The 27,829-nt window shown below is 61.5% G+C and overlaps 3 protein-coding genes, 1 long non-coding RNA gene and 1 pseudogene across 9 annotated transcripts in view; 3 read left to right on the top strand and 2 right to left on the bottom strand.

Moving 5' to 3' along the window:
• INTS11 (integrator complex subunit 11) overlaps nt 1–8,943 on the top strand; it is a 12,570-nt gene extending 3,627 nt beyond the window's left edge. Inside the window, exons 3-17 of the mRNA XM_030327507.2 lie at nt 40–113; nt 1,362–1,590; nt 4,853–4,951; nt 5,035–5,069; nt 5,317–5,455; nt 5,973–6,037; nt 6,331–6,520; nt 6,858–6,941; nt 7,339–7,428; nt 7,533–7,695; nt 7,801–7,908; nt 7,996–8,057; nt 8,130–8,272; nt 8,351–8,480; nt 8,608–8,943. Of these exons, the coding sequence (XP_030183367.1) occupies nt 40–113; nt 1,362–1,590; nt 4,853–4,951; nt 5,035–5,069; nt 5,317–5,455; nt 5,973–6,037; nt 6,331–6,520; nt 6,858–6,941; nt 7,339–7,428; nt 7,533–7,695; nt 7,801–7,908; nt 7,996–8,057; nt 8,130–8,272; nt 8,351–8,480; nt 8,608–8,673 (1,677 nt within the window). The 3' untranslated portion in view covers nt 8,674–8,943. The remainder of the gene's footprint in view (nt 1–39; nt 114–1,361; nt 1,591–4,852; nt 4,952–5,034; nt 5,070–5,316; nt 5,456–5,972; nt 6,038–6,330; nt 6,521–6,857; nt 6,942–7,338; nt 7,429–7,532; nt 7,696–7,800; nt 7,909–7,995; nt 8,058–8,129; nt 8,273–8,350; nt 8,481–8,607) is intronic.
• Nucleotides 2,509–2,985, bottom strand: LOC115520263 (annotated as a pseudogene).
• PUSL1 (pseudouridine synthase like 1) lies at nt 8,848–12,047 on the bottom strand. Its single transcript, XM_030327509.1, has 8 exons — nt 11,908–12,047; nt 11,677–11,734; nt 11,353–11,540; nt 11,035–11,184; nt 10,776–10,946; nt 9,914–9,965; nt 9,670–9,832; nt 8,848–9,540 (listed from the first exon to the last, which is right to left on the bottom strand). The coding sequence occupies exons 1-8, from the start codon at nt 11,976–11,978 to the stop codon at nt 9,401–9,403; spliced, it is 993 nt and encodes a 330-aa protein (XP_030183369.1). The 5' UTR covers nt 11,979–12,047; the 3' UTR covers nt 8,848–9,400.
• Nucleotides 10,886–11,336, top strand: LOC115521959. Its single transcript, XR_003971214.1, has 3 exons — nt 10,886–10,960; nt 11,046–11,117; nt 11,271–11,336. It is a non-coding gene; the product is annotated as an uncharacterized LOC115521959 (long non-coding RNA).
• On the top strand, nt 11,341–27,829 carry ACAP3 (ArfGAP with coiled-coil, ankyrin repeat and PH domains 3). Of its 6 annotated transcripts, none has more exons than XM_030327498.1 (24): nt 11,341–11,372; nt 16,485–16,542; nt 17,244–17,363; nt 17,573–17,626; nt 18,776–18,834; nt 19,572–19,755; nt 20,238–20,282; nt 20,414–20,509; nt 20,594–20,668; nt 21,344–21,355; nt 21,962–22,074; nt 22,163–22,214; nt 22,461–22,561; nt 22,639–22,750; nt 23,052–23,260; nt 23,341–23,410; nt 23,544–23,638; nt 23,724–23,926; nt 24,072–24,179; nt 25,319–25,417; nt 25,548–25,768; nt 25,942–26,051; nt 26,156–26,266; nt 26,384–27,829. In XM_030327498.1, the coding sequence occupies exons 1-24, from the start codon at nt 11,356–11,358 to the stop codon at nt 26,529–26,531; spliced, it is 2,472 nt and encodes an 823-aa protein (XP_030183358.1). In that variant the 5' UTR covers nt 11,341–11,355; the 3' UTR covers nt 26,532–27,829. The 6 variants fall into 6 exon arrangements, with proteins under 6 accessions (XP_030183358.1, XP_030183357.1, XP_030183355.1 ...); XM_030327497.1 differs by lacking the exon at nt 11,341–11,372 and adding an exon at nt 12,726–12,873 and having other exon boundaries at nt 24,075–24,179; XM_030327495.1 differs by lacking the exon at nt 11,341–11,372 and adding an exon at nt 12,726–12,873.

The following is a 27,829-nucleotide window of genomic DNA, read 5'->3' as shown; positions in this document are numbered from 1 at the left end:
AGGGCAGCTGCGTTCTGACCCTTTTTCTTGGCTTCTCAGAGGCGCTTCCCTGATTTCTCCTACATCACCCGCAATGGCCGGCTGACCGACTTCCTGGACTGTGTGATCATCAGGTGAGTGCCCATTGGCTGCTGGTCATAGTGTGATGTCGGCTCACATCTAACCCCACTTGGGGGGCCCTAGTGGGCCCAGGAGAGCCCCCGGGGCCCCTGGAGGCTGCAGGCTGTGGGGTGTTGCGAGCCCAGGTTCTGTTCCAGGTTGCCTATGTGACTCACCCCCAGGGCTGGCCCTCTCCACCTCTGAACGGTGGTCCTGGAGGCTGTGTCTGCGTGAGCTTATAGGTGTTCATGGTTGCCCCTTGACAGGCTTTGATCAGCCCTGTGGAGGCAAGGGGCGCTCTGTGCTGTGGGGTGCCTATTGGCTCTGCCCCTGAGTGTCATGGATGAGAGCCCCAGGTGCCCCAAGAAGATGAGGTTGTGTTAGGGCAATAGGCCCGTGGCAGGGAGGCCACTGCCCCCAATGCAAAGATGGCACATTTCACCTTGAACCCCTGGGCTGCTTCTCAGACTTCCTCACTCAGCCTCTCAACAGCATTTGGCAGCGGTGACTACACCCTCCCTGCTCGTCCTCAGTCCTCAGACCTTCCCATACATCCTCATCCACCCTGCCCCTGACCTCTAGTCTCATGGTCCGGCTCTTCTCTGGTGACGGTTGAACTCCCCGGCCTGGCTGAATGGAGCGCCTGCTTTCCTCCTCTTCCTCACACTCCACCCAGACAGCCCACAGTTTGTGGGTCCAGCCCTTTTCCTGACCTTCAACTTTGCCATGTGGCCAGATGACCAGGGCAGCCTCCTGCTGGTCTTCTCCCCTCACCTTGCAAGCCAGGGACCTGGTGGCCCAAGGCGGCCTCGTCCTCAGCTACTGTGAGGCTCCTGTGGACTCAGTCCCTTCTTGGACATGGGCTTGATGCAGCGGTTTGCTCCGTTTGTGGACCCACAGCGCTCTGTTCCCTCTGCCCCAGTGCCTTCCTGGCCTGGCTCACATGCCATGGGGTCTTTCCATCCATCTGCCGGAGAGGGCAGCTCTCCTGATGCCCTGTCCCCTTCTCAGCTACTTTCTATTTGACTGTAGAAAACGTACACCTCTGATGCAAGCATTACCTCTTTAATGCTCACTGCTTTACCAGACACTTAGATTGTAGGTTCCAGGAAGGTAGCAGTTTTCATCTGTTTTGCTGCCTCCTCACTCTGCAGTACTTAGGATAGCATCTGACACACGGTGGGGCCCTGGTGTGGAGGGGCTGTGGGGGCGGGCTTGCTCGGGGAGCAGTGGCCCTGGGCTGATCTATGTTGCACCCTCAGCCACTTCCACCTGGACCACTGTGGGGCACTTCCCTACTTCAGCGAGATGGTGGGCTACGACGGGCCCATCTACATGACCCACCCCACCCAGGCCATCTGCCCCATCCTGCTGGAGGACTACCGCAAGATTGCTGTGGACAAGAAGGGCGAGGCCAACTTCTTTACCTCCCAGATGATCAAAGACTGTATGAAAAAGGTGGTAGCTGTCCACCTCCACCAGACGGTCCAGGTCAGGGTCCTAACAGACCCCATCCCACTCTCTGTCTGATACTGCGGGGCCACTAGGAGGCAGCAGCGGGCAAGCATGTAGGGACCCAGCCCAGATTCAGGGTGGGAGGGGGGCGCTAGAGGGCCCATCAAGTGCACAGAGCTTCTGCTGCTCACCCAGCCGTGCATCTGAACACATGTAAGAAGGTGGAGACCGGACAGTGAGATGGGCAAGCCCTGGAGGGCACCCAGTACTAGCTGTGGAGCTTGGGCTTTGTCTCGGTAAGTGTCATATGTGGGTCACGGAGGAAGGTTAAGGTTTTAAGCAGGCAAATGCAATCAAATTGGGTAAAACTTAGCACAAGGATTGTAGATTTGTCTGTTTCTCCTTAAGAGTCAGTGGGTTTCGCTTGTTATTGGATGCCTATATATTTTGGGTTGTTTTATCCTTCTGGTTGAACCTCTCGTCAATACAAGTATGTGTATTTATCTTTAATAACGCTTCTTACCTTAAAGTCTGTGTTTCTGGTAACATTACACCATCCCTGCCTTTCCCACCTTTGGTTACTGTTTGCATGGCATGGCTTTTTCCATTGCTTTATTTTCAACTTTACTACAACATGTTTCAGATGTTTTTTTAATTTGTTTTTATTTTTTAAGTTTATTTATTTTGAGAAAGAGAAAGACAGCGCGCATGTGTGTGTGGGGAGGGGCAGAGAGAGAGAGAGAATCCCAAGCAGGCTGTGTGCTGGCAGCATAGAGCCCAATGTCATGAACTGTGAGATCGTGACCTGAGCCGAAATCAAGGGTCAGACACTTAACCGACTGCGCCATGCAGGCGCCCCTGCATCATGTGTTAAATGTAGCTCTTTTAAGTGGCATGTAATTTGTTTTTGTTTTTGTTTGTGTATGAAAATTTCCTACTGTCATGTGTTCACCATCAAATTGAGGATCTTGGTCTTTCCATTTTGCCTTTGTATAAGGCCAAAGGAGAGACATTGGCTACTTTGACAAAACCTTCAAGCGAACTCCAGGAGTGTCACCGACAGCATGACCTTTGTGACCAAATCCAGCAACCAGAACTTCATAATTTTCCTCAATAAAATTCAAACAGCCATCATTGGGTACAAAGGCTGAGATTTCTTTTGTCGTTCTTGATCAGCTGGACCCATCTTCCTGATGGCAGAATTTGGCTGTCTGGTTTCAACCCCTACTTTTTCCGGCACATTCCCTGTGCATGGGAAGCGCCTCCACAAGGGTTGGCCTTCAGGCCCCACGGGCCTCCTTGTCCTGTTGGCTTTGCTGCTTCTAATCCTGTCTGTGGCTGGGGAGCATCCTGGCAGTGTGAGGACTGACACTAGCCTGTCCTGCCGGCACCATGGGCCTGAGCAAAAGAGGTGTTGGTTTCTTTCTTTTTCTTTCTTTCTTCCTTTTTTTTTTTTTTCTTTTTAAAAAGTCTAGCTTGATAACCTGTCCAGATGGAGCGTTTGGACTCCACATTTAATAACTTTGAGCTTAGCTCTACCTTCTTACCATTTGCTTCCTATTTGACTTGTCTGTTCTATGTTTCTTCTTTCCATCATTGCCTTTTTCGGATTAATTTTTTAAAATTTCTGCTTCTCTTTTATTTGGTTAGTAACTTCATGCTCTTCTCATTCTCGTAGTGGTAGAGGCTACAAAACGCATTTGTGACGACGCTCTAAGGTACTTGGAGCTTTCGCCTCTATGTATTGGAAAGCTCTTAGAATGTCGTAAATCTGCTTGTCCCTTCCCTGACTTAGGCTGTCGTTCGCCTTGACTTTGATTTGCTCGGTACACGGGAAACTCAGCAGGACTTCTTGACTAATTCCAACAAAGTCTTCTCTGTGTTTACCCTCTCTACTTCTTGTGTTGTTCAATTTCTAATTTGTCTTCCTGCTAGAGAACACCAGTGTGGATCGGTGGGTAATGAATTCTATTTATTCTTATTTTTGTTTTTATTTAAAAAAATTTTTTAGAGGTCGTGGGGGAGAGAGAGAAAGAGAAAGAAAGAGAAAGAAAGAGAAAGAGAAAGAGAAAGAGAAAGAGAATCTTAAGCAGACTTCATGCTCAGCGCAGAGCCCAACATGGGGCTCAGTCCCACGACCTGGGATCATGACCTGAGCCGAAATCAAGAGTTGGATGCTCAACTAACTGAGGCCCCAGGCGCCCCCACGAATCTCTTTTATTTGTTTGCAGATGGGTCTGCTTCACCCTCATTCCTGAGGGACTTTTTTCATTACGTGTGGAATTCTAGTTTGGCTGTCATTTTTTTCTTGGTACTTTGGATGTGTCTTTCTATTCACTGTTTGGAAGAGCATCTTTAATCTTAGACTGCTTGTAGGGTTGTGTTCTTCTCTTTGGATTTTGGGGGGTGGATTTTTGGATGCTACGATGGGCCTGAATGTTGTTCTGTTCTCATTGAATCTGCCCAGGTGTGAGGCCTCTTGGATCTGTGACCTGATGTCTTTCATCAGGTTCTTCCAGTGTTACTCCTGCCTGTTGCTCTCCTCCAGCCCAGGGCTCCAGATGGCAGAATGTTAGGCCTCTCACTTCAGACCTTCCCTGACGCTTTTGTCTTTCTGTGCTTCGTGCTAGATAGTCTATTCTATATATTTTAGCGCATTAGTACTCTGATTATATGCAGTGTGCTGTTAAATTCATACATTGAATTCTTTGAGTTATTATGATTTTGGTTTAGATTTCCACTCTTTAAAATGATTTCTAGGGGTGCCTGGGTGGCTCAGTTGTTTGAGCATCTGACTTCAGCTCAGGTCATGATCTCATGGTCTGTGGGTTCAAGCCCCTTGTTGGGCTCTCTGCTGAAGCATGGAGCCTGCTTCAGATCCTCTGTCCCCCTCTCTCTTTGCCCCTCCCCTGCTTGTTCTCCTTTCAAAACTAAACATTAAAAAAAAAAAGATTTCTAGTTTTTTGGTCAACATCCTGGGTCCTTTTTATGTCTCTGAATGTATTAGTCACAGCCCTCTTAAAGTCCATGTCTGAAAACTCTAGGAGCTCTGAGTCTGCTTCTCTGGACTGTTGTTTTGCTTTCTGTGGTGGTGTCTCGTCTCTTATGTCTGGTTGCTCTTCGTTGAGAACTGGACGTTGTGTGTGAGAAACAGGAAATGATGAAACATGATGAAACGTGATGAGAACCATGTTCCCTTCTGCCCTCTGCCTCCCCAGTGTCCACCTCCCTGGCCCCTTTGCCATCGTCTTCAACCCAGCATAGCCTGCAGACCTGAGTTGAGGCCTCTTCTCTGTAGGTGGATGATGAGCTCGAAATCAAGGCCTACTATGCAGGCCACGTGCTGGGGGCAGCCATGTTCCAGATTAAAGTGGGCTCAGAGTCTGTGGTCTACACGGTCAGTGGAAGCACCTGGGGCACAGGAGGGGCTGCCTGGCCGGGGAGAGGAGGCACCTGCCTTATTGCCACATTCTTTGCCAGGGTGATTATAATATGACCCCGGACCGGCATTTGGGGTGAGTAGGCTATGTGTTTGTTTCTTCCTGTGTGGACCCCCTAGGAGTGCAGTGATGCACAGGGGTGTGCTGGGTGCCTTCAGCGTCCACCATGTGTCCTCTGTGCGTGGCAGAGTCTCTTCCTCCTGCTTGTCAGAGGGTCAAGGGAGGCTATGGCTGGGGTCCGTTTTGTTGCTCCTAAGCCTTGAAGCCTAGCCTTGCAGCCATGCGGATTGTCTACCTTGGCCCACGCCCACCTCTGTCATAGAGCTGCCTGGATTGACAAATGCCGCCCCAACCTGCTCATCACAGAGTCTACATATGCCACGACCATCCGGGACTCCAAGCGCTGCCGGGAGCGAGACTTCCTGAAGAAGGTCCACGAGGCTGTGGAGCGTGGCGGGAAGGTAGCTGGTGCAGGCGGGGCTCTGGGCCTTGTGCCCACCCTGACCGTGCTACACGGTCCTTCGCCACTTCCGGCATGTCAGGGGACGGGTGCCATGTGTTCTGGGCATGCGGGGAGGAATGTGTTCTCAGCATTAGGAAGAAAAACTTCCCTGAAGACCACGGGGGTTCTTACTCATCCCTTATCTCAGATCCCAGCCCAGGGCTGGCCAGAGCATCCATGCAGTCAGTTTGGGATGTATTGTGGCTGGGAGCAGGCCTTGAGGGCAGAGCGTGGGGGCCTTACCTGTGGCCTGCAAAGGGCCTCTGACTCTCGGGGATACCTGGCCATGCCCTCTCAGTGGACGCAGGCCCTGGCCATCAGAGCTGCCAGCAGGGCCAGTGTTTATAGTAGCCGCTTCCTGAGAAGGCAGCCACAGGGAACCACCGCCTGCCCACTGTGATCAGAGGTGGCTTTAACTTGGGTGGGCAGCATGGCCAGGGGTTCCTGCCTGAGCCAGCCTTGCCCTTCCCCTGCAGGTGCTGATCCCTGTGTTTGCGCTGGGCCGCGCTCAGGAGCTCTGCATCCTGCTGGAGACCTTCTGGTAGGTGGTAGCCAGTCGGTTTCTGGGAGCCCTGGCTTGAGTGGGTGCCAGCGGCATGTCCGTGTCCAGCTCTAGGCAGAGTATAGTCAGGGTACCTGACGTCTGTTGGGGCGCCTGCCTGTACCGGGCCCCCCAGTCACGTGCCTACGTCCCCTCTGTGGGACCTGGATGTATAGGAGGGAGCGGGCAGGGGGTGATTCCTTCACGGATGCAGCCTGGGCTGGGGTGCAAGGGGGACGCGGGCCGGCCCTGCCCCGGCAGCTCCTCCACCGTGGCCCTGGCGCGGTCCGCAGGGAGCGCATGAACCTGAAGGCCCCCATCTACTTTTCCACGGGCCTCACGGAGAAGGCCAACCACTACTACAAGCTCTTCATAACCTGGACCAACCAGAAGATCCGGAAGACCTTTGTCCAGAGGAACATGTTTGAGTTTAAGCACATCAAGGCTTTCGACCGAGCATTTGCTGACAACCCGGGTCCGATGGTGAGGCCCTGGCCAGGAGGGGGTGGGGATGGCTGTCCTGTGCCCATGGTAGCCAAGTTGGGCCGAGGCAGCCAGCGTTGGCTGTCTACACGTGTGCACCTTCTCCGTGTCTGGGACGTGTGAGTGGTCCCTGCCTGCAGGTCTCCCTCAGGGAGTGGGGTGCACTGTGCTGAGGGAAAGATGGGGGGGTGGTCAGAAGACGGGGCCGGTGGTGGGTGCAGGGTCAAAAGACTCTGAGGGCAGAGGAGGGGCTGGACTGGTGGCCAGTGCTGGTTCTTCGGCAGGTGGGTGTCCACTGCCCTGACTGTGCCCTGACTGTCCCCTGCCTGCCCTGCAGGTTGTTTTTGCCACACCAGGCATGCTGCATGCCGGCCAGTCCCTGCAGATCTTCCGGAAGTGGGCAGGGAATGAGAAGAACATGGTGAGGGATCTGGGCTCCAGGTGTAGCTCCCAGGAGGGCCTATGAGGTTGGGCAGAGGTGGGGGAGCAGGGGCTCCACCCGGCTTGGGGGCACTGCTGTTGTCAGGATGGGGCTCAGTATCCCAGGGCCCTGTGTCTGACCCAGGCAGCTCCCACCCTTGCTGTGTGTCGGCCTCTCTGCATCGGGCAGTAGAGCCTTCTGGCTTCCCTAGCTGACGTGCTACTCGGGCCTGGGATGGGGAACTGCTGGCAAGGGGAAGGGGCCGTCAAAGGTTCAGGTTTAGACAGGCAGCAGGGGTGGGGTGGAGAGACAGAGAGGAAGCCCGAGGCAGGAATGGGGGGGGAGGGGGGTGTCATCTGCAGGGTGGCCGCCGGCTCCACGCCTCACTGCCCCACAGGTCATCATGCCTGGCTACTGCGTGCAGGGAACCGTGGGCCATAAGATCCTCAGTGGGCAGCGCAAGCTGGAGATGGAGGGGCGGCAGGTGGTGAGTCCCCACTTCCTGATAGCTCCACGGGCCCACCTTGGCTCGCTTGGGAGCCCTCTGAGCCTTTGCTTGTGGTAAGGGCCTGTGCGCACTTGATTCTGCAGCTGGAGGTCAAGATGCAGGTGGAGTACATGTCCTTCAGTGCCCATGCCGATGCCAAGGGTATCATGCAACTGGTGGGCCAGGCGGAGCCCGAGAGCGTGCTGCTGGTGCACGGGGAGGCCAAGAAGATGGAGTTCCTGAAGCAGAAGATTGAGCAGGAGTTCCGTAGGTGGGGGGTGGGGGGTGGGGGGGCGCGGGCTGCCCGTGGGGTCAGCATGGGCAGAGCCAGCTGATCCTGACAGGCTTTCTGCCCCTCCCCCTCCGGCCCAGGGGTCAGCTGCTACATGCCAGCCAACGGTGAGACGGTGACACTGCCCACAAGCCCCAGCATCCCTGTAGGCATCTCGCTGGGGCTGCTGAAGCGGGAGATGGCACAGGGTACGCAGGGCAGGGCAGGGCAGGGCAGGGGAGCGGCTCAGCGGGTGGACCCGATGGCAGCTCCAGTCCTCGCCCCTTTCTCCACAGGGCTTCTCCCTGATGCCAAAAAGCCCCGGCTCCTGCATGGCACTCTGATCATGAAAGACAGTGTGAGTGCGCGTGGGCGGGGGCACGGCGGGGGCGGGGCGCTCCATGCCCCCTGACCTGCCCCTGTCCCACAGAACTTCCGGCTAGTGTCCTCAGAGCAGGCCCTCAAGGAGCTGGGTCTCGCCGAGCACCAGCTGCGCTTCACCTGCCGTGTCCATCTGCACGACCCTCGCAAGGAGCAGGAGACAGCCATGCGCGTCTACAGCCACCTGAAGAGGTGGGTACCCAACCCTTTCCGGCCCTGGGGCGGGTAAGAAGAGGGGTACGAGGCAGGTCTCACAGTGTTTCCCCACAGCGTCCTCAAGGAGCACTGCGTGCAGCACCTTCCCGACGGGTCCGTGACCGTGGAGTCCATCCTTATCCAAGCCGCGGCCCACTCCGAGGACCCAGGCACCAAGGTGCTGTTGGTCTCTTGGACCTACCAGGTGAGTGGCCTCCAGGGCCCTGTACCCGGCAGGTCAGGATAGGCGGGGTTACCCCATCACCTTGCTCTGCCCAGGTATGGTGGTCAGGGAAGGTGAGATGACTGCCCCCTCTTGCATCTGGCTACAGGATGAAGAGCTGGGAAGTCACCTCACGTCACTGCTCAAGAAGGGCCTACCCCAGGCCGCCAGCTGATCACCAGCCAGAGGGCCCTAGGCTTCCCTCTAGAGCCATGTCTGTGCCTCAGGTCTTCCCTGTGTCCCTGGATGTGGAGCCCACGGCTGGTCACAGCACTTGTCTGTGAGGACACAACCAGCGTTATGTGCCTACGTGATTGGCCAGTTCTCGCTGAGGAAAGAAATAGGCCTGGGGACTTCATCACCCTTTATTTCTATTCCTGAGCCCCCAAGAGATGGGTGGTTGCTCCTGAGGTATTTTGTCCAGTAAAAAGAGAACCAAAGACCACATGGGTGTTCCCTTCTTGATGCCCAGACCTTTTTCCTGCGGTCTACCCAGAGCAGCCCACCTGGGGCAGACCGGGGTACCCAGGAAGGTGGGGACTTCTGGAAGGTACGGGCCAGTGGGAGGCGGGAAGCCTGCTGTGGCTCCGGACGGCCAAGTGCTGGTCCCTGCTGCTCCATGGCATGCAGAGCTGGGCAGGGTCCAGTGGCAGGGCCTAGTATGTCACAGCTGCCCTGATCTCAGCTGGGCATCTGGGAATTATCTGTGCCTCCCATGTGGTGAATCCTGCAGGGCACAGGAGGTTTTCTACAGGGGCTGGGCCTGTCCAGGCCACAGCTTCCTCTGGGCTGCAGAGCCTCTGCCTGTCAAGGCCCACCCCGCTCCCTGAGGCGAGCCCCCGCAGCCTCCCTCCCTACTGGGAACTTGATCACAGGGGCCGGGTCAGGAGTATGGCTTGGGTCTAAGGGCCCAGGGGAAGGAGACCCCTCACTCCAGGCTGCCTGCTTTTGGGGGCAGCTGGAGACTTTTTGTCCAACCTGGTTGGGGCTTCCTTGCCTCCAGGGCCCTGGCTTTCCTGCTGAACACAGGCTGGATTCCCACCTGTTAGGACAGAGGAGAGCTGCAGCTGTGCTGCTACCAGGAGCCCCTCCTCCCATCAAGCACCCCACCTTGGGAGGGGCTCAGTCATTGGCGTGCATGCAGGGACTTTTCCAGGCTGTCTACCCTTACCGAGACTCCCGTACTGCACTGACTTGAGGAATAAGCCGTGGGCCGGGGCCACACGTGTCTGGTGTCTGCCGAGGGGGTCCCGGCTTTCCAAAATCACCTTCACCTGAGCGGGCATCAGAGCTCCCAGCCCCACAGCCACCAGCACAGCTGTCATTCTCCGAACCTGCAATCCGAGGCCAAGACTGCCATAGTGACCCAGCTCCTCGGGTCCGCCCCCATCCCTGGAGGCCCAGGCAAAACCCACCTGTCTGTACAGAAAGGACTGGCTCTCAAACTCCAGGTTCCAGAACTGCAACCTAGAGATAGAGGTACCTGTGACACCTGGGCCAGGACAACCCCCAGTCTGCACTGTGGCCCCAGAGGAGGGGGGCAGGGGGAGGGAGCTAGGAAAGACTGGTTTCCACTCTTTCTTCCACCCTAGGGGCTTCCATTGGCCACCCTGCCCTCAAGTGAAGCTGCTGGGAGAGACCTTGTGAACGGGAGGGGCTGCAGAGCCTTCTGAGAGGCCTAGGCAGTGGGGCCAGGGCTCTCAGGTGGAGGTGCTGCTGAGGCACAGGTCCTAGGGCAGCTCTGGGGCAGGGAGGTGAGCATGACCAACTCCTCTACCAGAGACCCAAGGCCCAGGGTAGGGGTTCTTCAGCTGATCATGCAGAAGTTCCACCTCCCTTCAGTGCAGGCTCAGACTGAGAAGGTTTGGGAAGCCGACAGCTGACATCTGGCCAGAGGCCCCAGGAACAGTGGAACCAACCGCCTGCCAGGTAGCGCTGGGACCACTGGCCTGGTGCTTCTCTTCCAGCAAAGTGTTTTCAGCAGCTGCCAAGATCCATCTACTAGTCCACGAGCCGTGGCTGGACAGGGCTGGGAGCCCTTGGAGAAAGCATTCTCTGTTCCCAGTGTGGCAGGACCCCAGCCCAGGGCGGGGAGGGCACAGCTGTAGGTTCATGGTTGTTGGGGCCATGCCACTTAGCTGACTAGCATCTCCCCTGTGAGGTTGCTGATGGGCACCCAACTCCAGCTGTGTCCTGCACCACCCTCACCAAGGAAGGTGCTAAATCTAAATCCAGCTCCCCCAGCCTCTGGCCAGTGTGCAAGGTGCCTTTCATTACCTGTTCTCCTGGGGGAGGACAAAGGGGCTGCCTAGGTCAGGGGACACAGAAGCTCGGCGCAATGTGCGCACTGAGCTCGTGACTGGACTGCCAGCTGACTGGAAGGCACTGAAGTCATGTGTCCCTAGAAGGTGCTGGGCAGCCTCCTGCATGGCCTCTACATCCAAGCAGCTGCAGGGAGACAGGTGAGTGGTCAGGAGGGAGTAGCCAGCCAGGTGTGCCTGGCAACCCTCTCCTGCTCCCTCACATCCACGCTCACCCTGCCCGTAGTGCCCAGCATCGGTTTCGTTCAAACACAGACAGCTGATCGGGCCGGTGGCAGCCGGTGGCCAGGCGGTACAGGTAGGTCCTGGATGTGGCAGCATGGCGGGCATGGAAGTCAATGGGTACTCGGAAGGCCTGCAGTACCCTGTGGGAGCACGATCAGGCATACCAGAATGACCCCTATGCACCCACGGACCCAAGTGACCCCTTGGTATCTCCATCATTCCCAAGTTCTGTGCAGACACCAAGTCCTTCCTGACTCGTGGTCTCCACCCACAGTGGACCAGTTTGGAGACAGCAGACAGGTGCTCACCGGATGGCCGGGTGCCTCAGGTGGGCATTGAGAGCTTCAGCCAGGACCTCGGGGGAGAAGGGGGGCTGGCCTGAGCGGCGCTGGACGTCTAGGTGAGCCGCGTTGCTCAGCGCGTGGACTCCAGCATCCGTGCGGCTGGAGATGGTGAACTTGACCGGCACCACCGAATTCAGCCTCTTTGCAGCCTCCTGCGAGGACAGAGCCGCCTGGGGCGGGGTGGGCAGCGCAGGGCGAAGGCCGGAGCCCAGAGACCCGGGGGCTCCCATCTGCCCATTCCCCGGGTCTCCCTCTTTCCATTCTGAGGGGGTGGCCGGCGGAGCTCACCTCCAGGTAGTTCTGGACCCCGATGGCGCGCTGGGAGCCCCTGATGGCCGCGACCCCGCTGCGGGCAGAGGCGGGCTCAGGTTAGCTGACGGAGGCCCGCCCCGCACAAGCCCGTTCCCTTCCCAGGCGTCGAGTCCTAAATTAGCTCCCCCGCCACCTCCCCGGCCCCACCTAGGATGCCGGGATACACTTGGGGGCCGCGGGCATGGATGGGAGGTCCTGAAGACGTACTTGAACTCCGTGCCCAAGTACTGGAAGTACACGAGGTAGCGCGCCCTCACCGAGCCTGCGGCAGGGCCCATGGCTGGAGTCGGCAGAGCCAGGACCGGTCGAGAAGGGCCAGGCTGAGCAGACCCGCGTGTGTGCCCTGCGCGCGCGCACGGAGGCAGCCTGGCCACGCCCCCCGGCTGCGCCTGCGCCTTAGCTTTCCTCCCTGCAAGGCACTCGCTCGCCCCAAGGCCGCCGAAGGCCAGAGCAGGGGAGGGGCCGGACTTAGGGAGCGGGTGCAAACTGCCAGCGGGCTGAGGAGCGCGTGGATCGGATTCGGACAGTGGCACCAGGGAGGGGCTCCCGCGGACGGGCGCTCTTTCATCCGTCCTCTCGCCCGCTCACCCACTTCCCACCGTCCTGGAGTGGGTCCGTGCCCACGATCCGCGCAGGCGGTTTTCGCAAACGCCCCGACTTGCGTAACGGCCGCCTCGCTGGAGCGGGCAGTCCCGCGCCCTCCCAGCCCCTCGCGGACCGGCGACTGTCGCTGGGCCCGACCCTCTTCCCAGCCCGCGGTGGCCTGGGAACGGGGCGGCGGGACGACGGGGCGTCCGGGCCGGAGCCAGGCGTGGCCGTGGCCGCAGGGAGGGGAGTTTGGCGACGCTCCCCGGCAGTGACAGCGGGAGGCGAGCGCGGGCGGCGAACATTGGCGACGCTCCCCAGCCGTGACAGCCGGCGGCGCGCGCGGGCGGCGGACTTTGGCGACATTCCCCGGCGGTGACAGGCGGGGCGGGGCGGCGGCGCGGCGGCCTCATTCCGGGGCGGGCGGGCGCCGAGCGCGGCGCGGGCGGGCCGGCTGACGGAGGAGCGAGCGGGCCGGCCGGGGATGCCGCTCGGGGCTCAGCGGTCCTCGTGTCAGTGAGCGCCGCGCACCGCCGCAGCCATGACGGTGGAGTTCGAGGAGTGCATCAAGGACTCGCCGCGCTTCAGGTGCGCCCCCAGGGGCGGTGCGGCCCTTTGTGGTCGGCGGGGGTCGCCGCCCCCTCGGGGCACCCGGGGTCGCCGTGGGTGGGCGCATGGGGCGGGGGGGCGTCGTTGCCGCCTTTGAGCCGGGGCACGGGAGCCGGGGGTGGGGGGGCGCGGGAGCTGGAGGACCCCTCCTCGGACAAAGCCCGCAGCCCCGGGCCCAAAGGCCTTGAACAAAAGATGCCCCTTGTGCCGGTCACCTCGCGCGGAGAGTGCGCGCGTGGGGGTGGGGTGGCCGCCGGTACAGCCACCTTTCCGTGGGAGTGTCCACCCCCGCTTTGTGTCTGCACCATCGAGCTGGCCACCTGCACGGGGCTGAGGCCCTCCTGGCCCTGCGGTCCTTCTCTGGCCGGGGTGGCCTGGGTGCCAGGAGCGTCAGTCCCTGGAATGTGTCTTGGTCCGTGTGCCCAAAGCAGTGCATGGGGGTCAGGCAGCAGGAGCCACGCTTCAGTCTAGGGCTGGCTGCTTGGCAGGGGTGACCTAGGGGCCTGGAGGTGTGGGCCCTAGGCTGAGCAGACTGGGTGGGATTTTCGGGTGGGGGTCCTGCCCTGTACCCAGCCCTGGGCTTGTCTGTTTAGTCCTTCCTGGTAGTGCAGGTGGGCTCACCCACGTGCACCACGAAGCACCCTCTGTGTGGCAGGTGCATATGCTTGTGTTCTGGTGCATATGCGTGAGCTCTGCTCCTCTGGACCCTCCCTTGAGGTGCCAGATCCTGGACGTGAATGTGTGGGTGGGCCGCACCCCTGGGCTGGCATGTTTGATGTGTACATGCAGACCAGGGATAGGTGCGTGCCTGCGTGAGTGCGTGTGCACGTGTCACTTTGTAACCTCTCTGTGTGGATATGTACACGGATGTATACACGTACTATGTGTTTATCACGCACATATGAGTTCTGGCACTAAACACACGTGTATTCTGACAGTAGGCATATGTATCTGTACATCTGTGTGTATCGTGTATACATATTTGAGTGTGTGTGTGTGTACTCTGTGTCACTGCCTGCATGCACATTTGATTGCACGTGAGTGTTTCTACCATGTTTCTGTGTACATGTGTCCTTGGTCATGCGTGTGTGTGCCTGCTGGGTCTTGGGTGTGCCGGCATGAGGACCTGTGTGTGGACGGACTGGTGAGCCTCAGCCCTGGTGCTCTTCCCCCTGGGTCCCTTGCACAACCATCACACAGGGACAGAGAGTCACAAAGGCTTGGGGAGGCTACGGATGAGGAGTCAGGGGTTGGTCCAGGAAGGGGCCCCAGGCAGAGGGGCTGGGGGGATCCTCTGCGTTCACCCATCTTCTGTTGCTGACTGGTTGAGGGAGGGGGTGTGAGCAGCTCAGGCACCTACAGTTGTGGGCCCCCACCACCACCCACTGCCCTCCAGGACCCAGGCCGTAGGGGGAGACATAGCCAGGGTCTTGGTCCTGGCTGAGGCACGCTAGCCTCACACCCCCCCCCCCCCTCGCTTGCTCAGAAACCTCATGGTCCTTCTCCCCCGGAGTGGAGGGGTCCAGGCCCACCTTGCCTTGTCGGACTGGGGGCACTGGCATCCCATTCACCTCCTGGCCTTCCCTCCCACTAGCTTGGTCTGCCACCACTGTGGCACACAGTGGGTGCAGTGGCTGCCTGGGTTTTGCCATGCTTCTGCCCAGCTGGGCCTGGGAGGGGGGCTGAGGAGATTCATCTGAACCTTGGATCGTAGAAGCTACACCGTGTTGGTTTGGCGGTTGGGCTGTGATTTAACAGGGCGTTGAGGTTCTCTTGGGGGTCCACTGTCTCCTCCCCCACAGGGACTTCCGGTGGCAGGCCTGAGATGAGCCAGAGTGGGGCTGGGTGGGAGACTGTGGCCAGTGATGTGAGGCCAGGTGGCTTCAGACCTGGGAAGAAGGACCCTGCCTACATGCTCTTGGCCTCGGGAGAGCCCCACAGCCTTGGGATGCGCGCGGGAGAGTCCAGACTCTTCCAGACAGGCCTGGAGGCGCAGCCCCCTAGTTCTTAGTGCCCCCTCCCCTGGGTGGGGCTTCAGGCGCTGAGTCATGGCTTTGGTGGGAGAGCCTGCCTCACCCTCCTCCTTGTCATACAAGCTGCTGAAGAAATCCTGGAGCGGGGGTGGACAGGAAAGGAGGTCTCGGGTCCTTGGGGGCCAGGGCTCCCAGGACAGGGTGCTGGTGCTTTGCTCTCTGCTGAGCACCCACTTGCCTCCCATGAGCACACTCATCAGCATCTGGTGCAGCCCCACCCTTGTGGGGGACCCCCCCCACCCTCCACCGGCCTTGCGCAAGGGCAGCAGCTCTCTGTGCAGCGGCTCAGGACAGTTGGGGCAGCCAGGGTTCCTGCTGCAGCATCCATTCCCGGTGCGTGTCTCGTACCTTCTCTGGAACTCAGAGTCCCCTTAGCTCCACTGGAAGGGATGGCGCTCAGAGAGGAGCCCATGTCCTGCCAGGGAGTGAGTGCGGTGGGGAACTTCCAAAGTCGCTGGCTGGGGCTGCCTGGCACCCTCCCCACAACTCCAAACTGTAGGCATGTGAGGGACTGGGAAACACTGGAACACAGCGCCCCCCCCCCCCGCCCCCGGCTGGCCATGAGGGCAGCGGGGGGGGGGGGGGGGGGGGGGGGGGGGACACTAGACCTGGATGGCCTTTGCTCTGCCTGACCCTGACCTAAGACCTGTCCCTGGAGCTCTGCCTCTCACCTCTGGCCCTGTTGTCAGCCCCGGCCCTGATTCCCCGTTGTCCTTCATCCCCTGGAGGCCAGATGGGCCCAGTTCACCAGCTGAGTGGGTTGGGGGGGGCGCCAGGATCCTGGCCCTCTTTCCCTGTTTCCTGTTCCCAGAACACGGGGAGGGGGTCACGTGCCAGATCCATCTGCCTTGCCTTCCGGGGATTCTCCCGTCTGTGGCTTCTCTGGTGATGTCATTCGTTAACTCTTCCCTCCCTGAGGCAGCCCCATTGTAAGGCTGTCCCGGTGGGAGTGGGCTCCTCTGAGGCCTGACCCACCACTCCCTTTGAGCAGACTGTGCTGTTTGGTATTCTGAGGTTGGAGGAGTCAGGGGGCACCCGTCCAACAGTTATTCTGGGGTCTCATAATCTGCCGGGAACAGAGAGAGCAGCTAGCTGGCCCATGCTTACGCGCCCTGAGACTGGCTGGCCCCAGGCTCCATAGGACCTAGGTGGGATCTGGGGTCAATTCAGCCCTGGAGTGGCCGGGCCAGGAGGGTGACCAGCAGCCCCTCTTTCTGTCCTCAGGGACTTGATGACCTTCTCTCCCTGGGGCCACAGCAGCCAGCTGCCATCATAGCCGACTGGGCCTCTCTCTGATGGGAGTGGTGGTGGGTGCTGGGCGGCTCTGGAGTCAGCTGGACCTGGGTCCCAGTCCCACACCCTCTGCCCAGGGGGCATCGGCCTTTGCCAGCTTCTATTTCCTGCATGTCTGAGGAGCGTAGGACAGCGAGTGGGCTGAGGGGAGCGGGTGGCCTAAGCCGAGTGGCCCCTTCTCACTGCGGACCCTCACAGAGAGGTGCGTGGGGCTGGGGACGCTGTGGCTTGGCGGGCCTGCAGCCACCTGTGTTCCTGTTGCAGGGCTACTATTGACGAGGTGGAAACAGACGTGGTGGAGATCGAGGCAAAACTAGACAAGGTGAAGGCGGGGCCCAGGGGTGAATGGAGGGTCCTGGGCTGCTCTCTCTGCCCCCGTGCCTGGCCCTGACCTGGCTCACACACAGGCTCGTGTATGAGTGTGTGTGTCTGTGTGCGTGTGTGATCAGGGCTCGGCCCCTCCCTGTGGGTTTGTGCCTCGTTCTCCCCGGCTGTACCCTACCTATCATACCTGTCCCAGGGGGCGCGTGCGGCACACGTGTGTCTCCTGTCAAGAGGGGGTAGGCCTTGGTGAGTCCCCCGCTGCCATCTTTTGGGCGAGGGGTGGGGATTGTTACTAGGGACGGGGTGGGGAGGGTGCTATTGAGTGGCTGGGTTGGGGGCCCGAGGGCAGGGGCAGGGGAGGAGAAGAGGGAGGAGGGAGGGGTAGCATCCCTGGGCACCCTCACTGGCTGGTCCTGCCAGCCCCCTGGCTAGGACCACATGCCCACCTGGGCCCTGGGTTCCCCAGTCTGGGCTTCGCTGTCCTGCTCCAGCCTTCTGCTCTGGAGGCAAGACCCACCCGCCACCTTGCTGCCCTCCCGGCTCCAGGTGGGTCACAGGGAGGGCTGGCTCACATGGCTGCCTGCGTCCCGGGCCCCGATGGGCCCTGGGGGGCTCCCGCCTCTGTGGCCTGATCTCTTGGAGGAGGGGAGGGCCGCCCCTTGCAGGCCATGAGAATGTGGCTCCTTCCGTCATCCGTAGCTGGTCAAGCTGTGCAGTGGCATGATCGAGGCTGGCAAGGCCTATGTCACGACCAACAGGCTCTTCGTGAGTGGTGTTCGAGACCTGTCCCAGCAGTGCCAGGGCGACACCGTCATCTCGGTGAGGGGGCGGCTGATCTCTGACCTCTAGACAGGGGTGGCACAGGCAGGCAGCCCCTTGACTGTGCCCAGGCCCTGGGAGCAGGTGGGCATCTGTGCTGGGCCGCAGGGGTGGGCGGCTCGGATACCTGTGGGTGGAGGTGCCAGCCACCCTGGGAACACAGCTGTCTCATCTGAGCAAGGGGTCTCCCCTGCCCCGCCTCCCCCTAGGAATGTCTGCAGAGGTTTGGAGACAGCCTGCAGGAGATGGTCAACTACCACATGGTAAGCCCTGGCCACAGTGCGGTGTATGTAGGGGGACTGTCCAAAGGGCACATTCCCTCGGCTTCCCATCCCAGGCGCCCCCATCCACACCCCCCCACCCCGCCGCTCCGGTCCCCCCGCAAGGCCACCGACCAATGCCTGGAACGGCTGTCAGCTGGCTCAAGAGGGAGCTGAGCTGGCCGGGCTGCTGGGACCACGTTCCTATTTCTTCCAGTCTGTGGGGTGGGGGGAACATCACTGAGGTGCTCCTGCCTGTGTCACCAAGGGGGGGGTTGAGGGCCAGGCAGTGGGGAGGGTATGTGGATCCTGGGGGGTGGGAGGAGGTGGCAGCATATTCTGAGGCCCTGAGTGGCAATGTGGGTCTCAGAGGGGCTGGTCCAGGGTCCTCCAGTTGAGCAGGGATCCTCGGGCCAGGCGGCAGAAGTATCTCCTAGGCTCGACCCCACGTTCCCCTGTTAACTGCCAATTCTCATTTGCTACCCAGGCTGGGTCTGGTGACCTCAAGCCCCTCAGAGCCCCCAGCACAGGACACACAGAATAGGGCCCAAGGCACATGTGGGTGGTCAGACCCTGGCTTGGGAACCAGATCCCAGACTAAACAAGGAGCCCCACCCCCGCAGGGGAAGTTTAGAAATAAACCAGCTCAGGATAGCTCATTCTGCACTGTCTGTCAGTCTGTCTGTTCCCATTTAGGGCCCAGCCCTCCTCCCATGTTGGGAGGGATCTGACTATGGGTCTGGTCAGCGCTGTAGGGACCCCTGACCTGTTCCTAGGTCGAGTCCCTTGGAAGCTCTGGTCTAATCCTGTTCTTTCTCCTGTAGGCCTGGCCATCCTTGAGGTGGCCTCCCAGGGCCGGGAGGCCGTGTCTTGTGTATGCCTGCCCTGAGTTGGCATGGGGTGGTGCTCTGGTCTCTAGTCTGGCTGAGAGCCCAGTGGGGGAGATGGGCAGGTGGGCACAGCTGTGGCCTCTCGGCATCAACCCAGGCCTGGGGCCACGCCCAGTCCCCTGGACCCTGTGAGGCTGGCTCTGAGGGGGCAAACAGCTGGAGCCCAAGCAGGGCTGGGCGGGGCTTTCCCTGGTCCTCATCTGCAGTGACAGGGGCTTGGTCCCTGGAGCCCTAACCCCACCGCCCCCACCTTGGCCCACAGATCCTGTTTGACCAGGCCCAGAGGTCTGTGCGGCAGCAACTGCACAACTTCGTCAAAGAGTGAGTGGCCCCCAGAGCCCTGTGGGAGGCCTGGCCTCTGCTGGCCCTGGGAGGGGCTGGTGGTGGCACCTGTGGTAGCACAGGGAGCAGGTACAGCTACGCCTGATTGGGAGGGGGGATCCTGGGGCCTGCCTTCAAGACTGTGGGTGGGGGACTCGGCAGGAGCCAAGGCTTGGAGGCAGGACAGGCCTGGGGTCAAGGAAACAGTGCCTGGAGGGTAGGGTGAGGGGTCAAGGTGCACACAGGGTAGCCAGGAGGGCCTCGGGCAAGGAGTGAGGGTGGGCTATAGAAGGCATTAAGGTTGTGGGAGGGGTGGGGGCTGCACTGAGGCCTGACCTCTATGCCTCATGTGCAGTTGGGGTGCCTGTGGCACCCCCAGGTGAAGATGTAGAATTGAATCTGAGTTTGAGTCTGGGGTCCAGGGTGAGGCAGAGGGCCTCCCTAGGCTGGACTGGTCCTGGGAGTGAGGTGGTAAAGGGCAGGGGGAGGCCCTGGATCATGGGAGGGGCCCTGGTGGGAGAGGAGGAAGAGAAGGAGGAGAATAGGGGAGGGGAGAGAAGGAGGAGGAGGAGGAGAGCCGTAGCGGGGGGGTGGGGTGCTGGGACTGGCAGGTGGGGAAGGGAGGCCCTGCCTGGGGGCACAGAGTGGGCACAAGTAGAGGGAGAGCATTTCATGGACGTGGGAGATCCTACATGCACCCCTCCCAAGACCCTGGCCTGACACCTGCTGGCCCTCAGGGACGTGCGGAAATTCAAGGAGACCAAGAAACAATTTGACAAAGTTCGGGAGGACATGGAGCTGTCCCTCGTGAGGAATGCCCAGGCCCCACGGCACCGGCCCCACGAGGTGGAGGAGGCCACAGGTGCCTTGACCCTCACCCGGAAGTGTTTCCGTCACCTGGCACTAGACTATGTGCTCCAGGTCAGCGGCTGGGCACAGAGCAGTTGTGGCCTGGAAGGGGGTGGAGGCCGCTCTGTATTCCGACAGACAGACAGACAGACAGACAGACAGACAGGGCTGTTGCTCGGAGGGGCCCCTCTGCCTCCAGAAAACCCGAGATGCCAGATCTCGGGAAGGGACAGGGTGGCGGGGTGCCCAGGCAAGGGTGGGCCGGGGACAGGGGTGGGGCTGAGGCCTTGAAGATCTTGCGGAGGGGGCCTTGGAAGGCCTGGGAGCAGGTCTGAGAATTTCTGGCTTTGCCCGTGGGAGGAACCCACGGTCCTGACGTGGGGAGGGACTCCTTGACCACGGGAGGGTGAGGCTGGCACAAGTGCAGGGAGCTGAAGATGAGCCGGGGGTCTCGGGGAACCACAAGCAAGCCTGAGAGGACTCTGCGGTAAGGGACAGTCCATGGGCTGCCTCGTCCCTGACACCCTTCACACGGTTCACCCCTCCCCTGGCAGATCAATGTACTCCAGGCCAAGAAGAAGTTTGAGATCTTGGATTCTGTGAGTGGCTGGTTGGTAGGGGTGGGGGGGCATTGGCCTTGAGTACAGGCCGTGAGGTGCAGGGGGATGTGAGTGCACCTGCTGGCCCCTGGGGCCTGGTCCCACCTGTGCCCCCCCGCCCCTGCCTACAGATGCTGTCCTTCATGCACGCCCAGCACAGCTTCTTCCAGCAGGGCTATAGCCTGCTGCACCAGCTGGACCCCTACATGAAGAAACTGGCAGCCGAGGTGAGCCCGCGGGGTGGGGCGAGACCCAAGACCCGGGTCTCAGGAAGAATGTTCATGCCCCTCCCTGGTGCCCCTCCCCCACAGCTAGACCAGCTGGTGATCGACTCGGCAGTGGAAAAGCGTGAGATGGAGCGAAAGCATGCTGCCATCCAGCAGCGGGTGAGGCCCTGCACCCCCTGACCTCCGTGCATGGAAGGGGGACCCCAAGAAGCCAGTACCCCTCTCCCCCAGGCCTGCCCACGCTGCTTCGCTTACAAATGTGTGCTCAGAAGGAGGGGTCCCCGGTTTTTTTTTTTTTTTTTTTTTTAACGTTTATTTATTTTTGAGAGAGAACACGAGTGGGGGAGGGGCAGAGAGAGGGAGACACAGAATCCGAGGCAGGCTCCAGGCTCCGAGCTGCCAGCACAGAACCTGACACAGGGCTTGAACTCACGAACCCGTGAGATCATGACCTGAGCTGAAGTCGGATGCTTAACGACTGAGCCGACCGAGCTGCCCACTCTCTTCAGAGAGGTCTCCATTCTTAGGAGCCTCAGACGGCAGAGTAGAAGGGGCATCGGTCACTTAGGGGTCACTTAGAGGCCAGGCCTGGGTGGGCAGGGGAGCCAGCCCATCCGGGTTCCAGATGCTGGGGCTGGGGCTAGAGCGGGGACCCGGGGTTTCCTTCCTTTGAGGCCAGTGGTGGTCTCTGAGGCCTCAGTGGCTGGCTCTTGCCCAGACAGCCCCAGGGTAGAGGTGGGCTGCAGGTAGGAGTGACTGTTCCCAGACCACTGGGAGCCCACTCATCGGCTCTCTCTCCCTCTTTGCACCCCCTCCTGCTCCTGGCCCCCTCAGACGCTGCTGCAGGTGAGTGGGAGTGCCCTGGGGGAGGGAATGGGGGGGGGAGCAGTGGAGCAGGCAGGGCGGGGCCTCTGCCCTCCCCCGCCCCGCAGAGCTTCAGCACCAAGGACACCTCACTTTGCTGCGAGCACGCGGCGGCGGCTGGCACCAGCGGGGACTTGGGCTGAGCTGGACTGCATCCCCCGCGGGAACAGCAGCAGCTGTCCCTTTCTGCCCCCACTCAGCCAGGGGAGCAGGTGGCCGGGCCTCCTCTCCTGCCGCCGGACACACAGGACAACGCCCAGTGTCTCCTCAGTCTCTGTGAATGGAGCTCTCTGTCAGGCTGGCTGGAGCAGGCCCAGCTGGCAACGTGAATGGGGGACTCAGGATGGGGGCAGGAAGCTTCCTTCCTGATCCCAGAGCCTGCTGGCCCCACAAGGCTGGGGGTGTGGGCTGGGGCCCTCAGCTGTAGTGTGAGGCGTCTGCCCTCAGTGGGGTTTCAGGGTGAAGGTCCGTGCTGGGGTCAGAGGAGTGCCCCACCTCAGCGTTGGCTCTGGGGGAGCCTGGCAGGGCAGCAGTGTCCTCGCAGCCAGGCCGGGCACTCACTGGGGGCTGGGCTCCAACCACCCCCAGGACTTCTCCTACGATGAGCCCAAAGTGGAGTTTGATGTGGACGCGCCCAGCGGTGTGGTGATGGAGGGCTACCTCTTCAAGAGGGCCAGTAATGCCTTCAAGACGTGGAACCGGTGAGGGAGGGGCCTGCTCAGGGGGTCTGCGGGGTTAGACAGGGGGCTGGCCCTGCCTGACCCCCTCCTGGCCCATCCACCTGCCCAGGCGCTGGTTCTCCATCCAGAACAGCCAGCTGGTCTACCAGAAGAAACTCAAGGTGCGCTTCAGGGCTGCTGGGGCTGGGTCAGTGACAGCCGGGCCCCTCCCCGCCTGGACCCCGGGGCGGGCTGGGCGGCGGGGGTTGCACAGGGTTGAGGACACTGAGCCTGAATGGGCCGCCTGAGGGCAGAGACCACCTGGGTCCCAGAGGGTCTGTGTCTCTAAAATGGAGCGATAAATGGGTGGTCAGCGCAGGGCCAGGGCTGCGTGCTGAACGCAAGGGCCCCGGTGGTGCTGCCCGCAGGACGTGCTCACCGTGGTGGTGGATGACCTCCGTCTGTGCTCCGTGAAGCCATGTGAGGACATCGAACGGAGGTTCTGTTTTGAGGTCGTGTCACCCACCAAGTGAGGAGGCCCAACCCGGGGCGGGGTGGGGGAGGGAGCCCTTCCGCCCGCCCGGCCTGATGGTCCCCTTCCCCTAGGAGCTGCATGCTACAGGCCGACTCAGAGAAGCTGCGGCAGGCCTGGGTTCAAGCTGTGCAGGCCAGCATCGCCTCTGCCTACCGGGAGAGCCCGGACAGCTGCTACAGTGAGGTGCGGCCCTCTCGGGACCCTCCACGTGTGTGCACACACGTGCCTGCGTGCTGCAGAGAGGCAGCCCCTGCAGGCTGCGTGCAAGCGTGCATGCGAGTGTGAGCACGTGCTCATGGCACGCGTAGGTGTGCGCGTCGTGTGTACGTGAGTGTGAGTATGCGTGCACACACGGACACGCAGGCTTACGCTTCAGGCGTCCTAGCCTGTGCTGGCATCTCTGGGTGGGGGGGGAGAGGGGGCCCACCAGGGTGATCGAGGCTGGAACTCCTGAGGGCTGAGTGGCCCCTCACACCATCCCCAGAGGCTGGACCGCACGGCGTCTCCGTCCACGAGCAGCATCGACTCTGCTACGGACTCGCGGGAGCGCAGCGTCAAGGGCGAGAGCGTGCTGCAGCGTGTGCAGAACGTGGCTGGCAATAGCCAGTGTGGGGACTGTGGCCAGCCGGATCCCCGCTGGGCCAGCATCAACCTGGGGGTGCTGCTCTGCATCGAGTGCTCCGGCATCCACAGGTGCGCCCACTGGGTGGGCTGGGGCTGAGGTGCTGGGGTAGAGCCACGCCCTGACTCACCCCTGCCTCCTCACCTCCCAGGAGCCTGGGTGTCCACTGCTCCAAGGTGCGGTCCCTGACCCTGGACTCATGGGAGCCAGAGCTGCTGAAGGTATGTATGGAGGCCATCTCAGACCGTTGGCAGGGGGTGGTGGCTGCAGGAGCCGGGTCTGCAAGCCTGGGGGTGGGGGTGAGAAGGAGGGGCATGACCTGGGGCTGATGCTGCACACCCCTTCTCCTGCTAGCTGATGTGTGAGCTTGGAAACAGCACCGTGAACCAGATCTACGAGGCTCAGTGTGAGGGGCCAGGTGGCAGGAAGCCCACAGCCAGCAGCCCTAGGTGAGGTTGGGGGGGGGGGCAGCCTAGACGGGGCCAGGGCAGCCCCCACCCACGCGGTGCAGCCTCACGGCCATCCCTGGTGCAGGCAGGACAAGGAGGCCTGGATCAAGGACAAGTATGTGGAAAAGAAGTTCCTGCGGAAGCCACCGTCGGCACCAGCCCGGGACGTCCCCCGGCCCTGGAGGGCGCAAAAGTGCCAGCGCCACCACAGCTCCCCCCGGGTCCCCACTGCCCGCCGCAAGGTCCGGCTGGAGCCCATCCTGCCCTCTGTGGCTGCTCTGTCCTCAGGTGCCAGCAGGCTGCTCCCTTAGCTCACGTGCCCACGCAGAGTTGGGGACGGGCTCCAGCAGGGAGGAGGAGGGAGGCAGGGACTACCAGCATGACTTGGGCACCCTACCTCGCCTTGGGTCTCAGTCTCCCCTCCTCCCCGCAGCAGGTGCTGTGGAGCGCAAGTTCCGGAGGGACTCTCTCTTCTGCCCGGATGAGCTGGACTCCCTCTTCTCCTACTTCGATGCTGGGGCTGCTGCAGCCGGTCCACGGAGTAAGTGCCGTGAGGGCCCTGGCCCCTGTCACCCGACTCCCCTCAGTGAGGCCAGCAGAGCAGGGCCAGGCATGCTCATCTTGAGGTGGGTGAGTGTGGACAGCCTTAGCCATGTGCTCGGAGACCAGAGGGACAGGCGTTTTTTGCAGGAAGGACTGGGCTGGGGCTGGGGAGAATTCAGGGGTCAAGCAGGGATAAGGTTGAGATAGCATCTCAAGGGTCTGGGGTTACTTGGCCACTGACTTGGAGCCGAGGCCCTGATCCTCGAGAGTGATGTGTATGAATTGTGTGCGCGGTGCGCACATTGGAGTGTATGTGGGCGTGTGGCTGGATGTGCGCATAGGCATATAGGTACGTGTGTGTGTGTGTATGTGTGTGTGTGTGTGTGTGTGTGTGTGTGTGTGTGTGCACGCATGTGCATGCTGGGGGCCTGGACAGCTGTGTGCTGGAGCCAGCCCGTGAGAGAACTGTGCACCCTTCCCAGCCCCTCTTGGAGTTGGGGGCCACATGCTACGAGCAGGGTTTCCCGCCAAGGGCTTCCTGTTAACGATTTACCAGCACCCAGTGGTCTGGAGCACTTGTAGAGCCTTTCTGGGCAGTGTAGGCAGAAGGCGTGGACCCAGGCCAAGAACAGACAGGGGTGCTGGGGGTGACAAGGGCGTGCCCTCAGGCAGCAGAGGGCGCTGCCTCACCATTCCTAAGCCTGGGGCTGCCCTTGGGTAAGCCAGCTATTTCACTCAGCATAGTGGGGGAGGGGGAAAGGAGGTGGGGGTGTCCCAGGGCTTGGCAAAGACCCCTTGCTGCACAGTGACCTCCCGGGGTGCACTCAGCACAGACAGGGCTGAATATCCTCTGTGCATGGTCATGCTTCCGCCCATCCATCCTGTCGGGGCTGACCTGCTGGGGGGTGGGGGGTGGCTTCCCCTGGAGTTGTGCTCTCTGATGCGTTACTTTGGCTCCTTTGAGCCCTTCCTTGGTTTTCTCCCCTCCCCACCCCACCCCCCATCCTAGGCAGGGCTCCCCTCCCCTCGTGGCAGCAGATCCTGTCCCTGGAGGACGGATGGGGCTTCCAGCCTTCCCGCAGGGCTCCAGCAGGAGTCAGGAGCTCTAAGGACCCCCTCTGTCCCCGGACCCCGCAGGTCTGAGCAGCGACAGTGGCTTAGGAGGCAGCTCTGATGGCAGCTCTGACGTTCTAGCCTTTGGCGGAGGCTCTGTTGTGGACAGTGTCACTGAGGAGGGTGGGTGTGCCCCCTCCCCCCCCCTCCCCCCCTCCCCCCCCTCCCCCCCCCCCCCCGTCCCCGCCCCGGCCCTCCCCAGCCCCACCCCCGGCCTGGTCACAGCCCCTGACCGCAGCACCTCTCCCCGTAGAGGGTGCAGAGTCGGAGGAGTCCAGCGGGGAGGCGGATGGAGAAGCAGAGGCCTGGGGCCTGGCGGACGTGCGCGAGCTGCACCCTGGTCTACTGGCGCACCGAGCGGCGCGAACCCGAGACCTCCGAGCGCTGGCCATGGCGCTGGCGCATGGGGCAGAGGTCAACTGGGCCGACGCGGAGGACGAGGGCAAGACGCCTTTGGTGCAGGCTGTGCTGGGGGTGAGCAGGCGCAGGGGGGTGGCACAGGGCACAGGTGCATCTTCAGAGCCCGCTTTCTTCTGGCGCCCACACAAGGGCCCCTTGTGCCCGCGCCCCCCCCCCCCCCCCCCCCCCGAGATCAGAGAGAGAGGAGCCATTTCCTCAGCTTAACCTGACTGTACTCGGCTCCCCAGGGCTCCTTGATTGTCTGTGAATTCCTTCTGCAAAACGGAGCAGACGTGAACCAAAGAGACAGCCGGGGCAGGGCACCGCTGCACCACGCCACACTCCTGGGACGCACGGGGTGAGTCTCTGGCGCCCCTCCTGCCCGCCCAGGGAAGGGGGGCTGGGCCCCCACCTCCTCCCGCCCCCGGCCAGCCCCGACCCGTCCCCTCCACCCTTCTCCAGTCAGGTCTGCCTGTTCTTGAAGCGGGGGGCCGACCAGCACGCCTTGGACCACAAGCAGCAGGACCCACTGAGCATCGCGATCCAGGAGGCAAACGCGGACATCGTCACTTTGTGAGCGCTGACGGGGCCGTCGGGGGTGGGGCGCGAAGGCTGGGGGCTCTGGGGGAAGGAGCGCGTCCCGCTCTCGCCCTCCCCGCCCCTCCACACCTCACGCCGCGCCTCCCCCAGGCTCCGGCTGGCCCGCATGGCTGAGGAGATGCGAGAGGCGGAGGCGCCCCCCGGCCAGCCGGGCCCCCTGGCGGGCAGCAGCCCCACGGAGCTCCAGTACCGCAGGTGCATCCAGGAGTTCATCAGCCTCCACCTGGAGGAGAGCTAGGGCGGCCAGGCCCCTGCCCCGCCCGGGACGCCCCGGCCATTCCCTGGAGCCCCAGCCGCCTGCTCTGCCCTCCCGGGAGCCGCCCGACCCCCAGGGCCGTGAGAGGGACCCCAGCACGGGATCTTCTGAAGCCCCACGTTACCCCCTGGGAGGTGCTGCGTCATCTGATGCCCCTCGCCGCACCCGGGGACCCTCCGTCTTCAGGTGGCCCCTTCCTCGGGAGCCCGGGTCGCTCATGTCACAAACCACTCTCAAGGCCCCGTGTCACCTTGTGCCCCTCAGAACCACCCTCCCTCCCCCGCTCTGGGGCCGGTGTCACCTCGTGCCCCCACCTTTACTGCCATGGAACACTGACCTGCTAGTTGGGTCCCTCCTACACACCCCCAGAGCCCCTCTGCTAGGCCTTGGGGCTGGTGGCTGGCCACCAGCGCCTTTCAAGGGCAGAAGGGGACAGCCCATCCAGGGAATCAACCCGTGTACCTCACTTAGTGACCGGCATCCAGGCTGGGCTTCTCGGGTGCTGGGCGGGGGGGGGGGGGGGTGGGTTGTGGCCTGGGGCCTCAGCCCTGGCTGGACGCGGGCGTCCCAAGGCCATGTGGCTGGCCACGCAGGCCCCAGTCCTGGGCAGCCCGAGACCTGTCTCTGCCTCCTCCAGAGGCGCTTGGCCCAGAGCCGGTGCATAAAGGACTTTGGCACTTTCCGCCCCTGCATCCGACATTCTTTGTCACAGACCGAGCGGATTTTCTACAACGATCTCTTTCTCACTTTGTCTTGTGTCTTTTCTCTGTGGACTCTTGAGGGCCACCTGGACGGGCCCGGCTCTGCCTGCTGCTGGGGGGGGGGGGAGGGGTGGGGCTCCTGCAGCTCTGTTCTGCCCCTCACCTGCCTCGCTCCTCTAGCTGGGCCCTTGGATGGGCCCAGGGGTCGCTCAGCTCACTCCCCAGGGCCCACCAAGGTGTTCGCTCTGCATTCCCCTTTCCTGGAGCCCTGGGGCAGTGGCTGGGCCTCTCCCCAACTTACATCCTTGGTCAGGCCAAGGCCAGTTGGCCGGTCACTATGCAAAAACTGTCCAGGGAGGCTCCATTGGCGGCAAGGTGGGTGCTGACTAAGCGCCCCCCCCCATCTCCCTTGCCTGTTGGCCGTGACCCCTACAGAGCAGAATTAACTCCCTCCTTTCTCCCTGCTTGAGCTCTGCCCCCACCTCCCACCCCACCACCTGCATCAGGGCCTCGGGCTGGCAGGACCCGCCCCCTGCTCCAGATCACAGTTAATAAACTGCTGCTTGCACCCCTGCCTGT

The sequence above is a fragment of the Lynx canadensis genome, chromosome C1, assembly GCF_007474595.2.
Source record: "Lynx canadensis isolate LIC74 chromosome C1, mLynCan4.pri.v2, whole genome shotgun sequence".
In the NCBI taxonomy this organism is placed as follows: Eukaryota; Metazoa; Chordata; class Mammalia; order Carnivora; family Felidae; genus Lynx; species Lynx canadensis.
The sequence above is the reverse complement of the archived record's forward strand: the minus strand, read 5'-3'. Positions and strand labels throughout refer to the sequence as shown.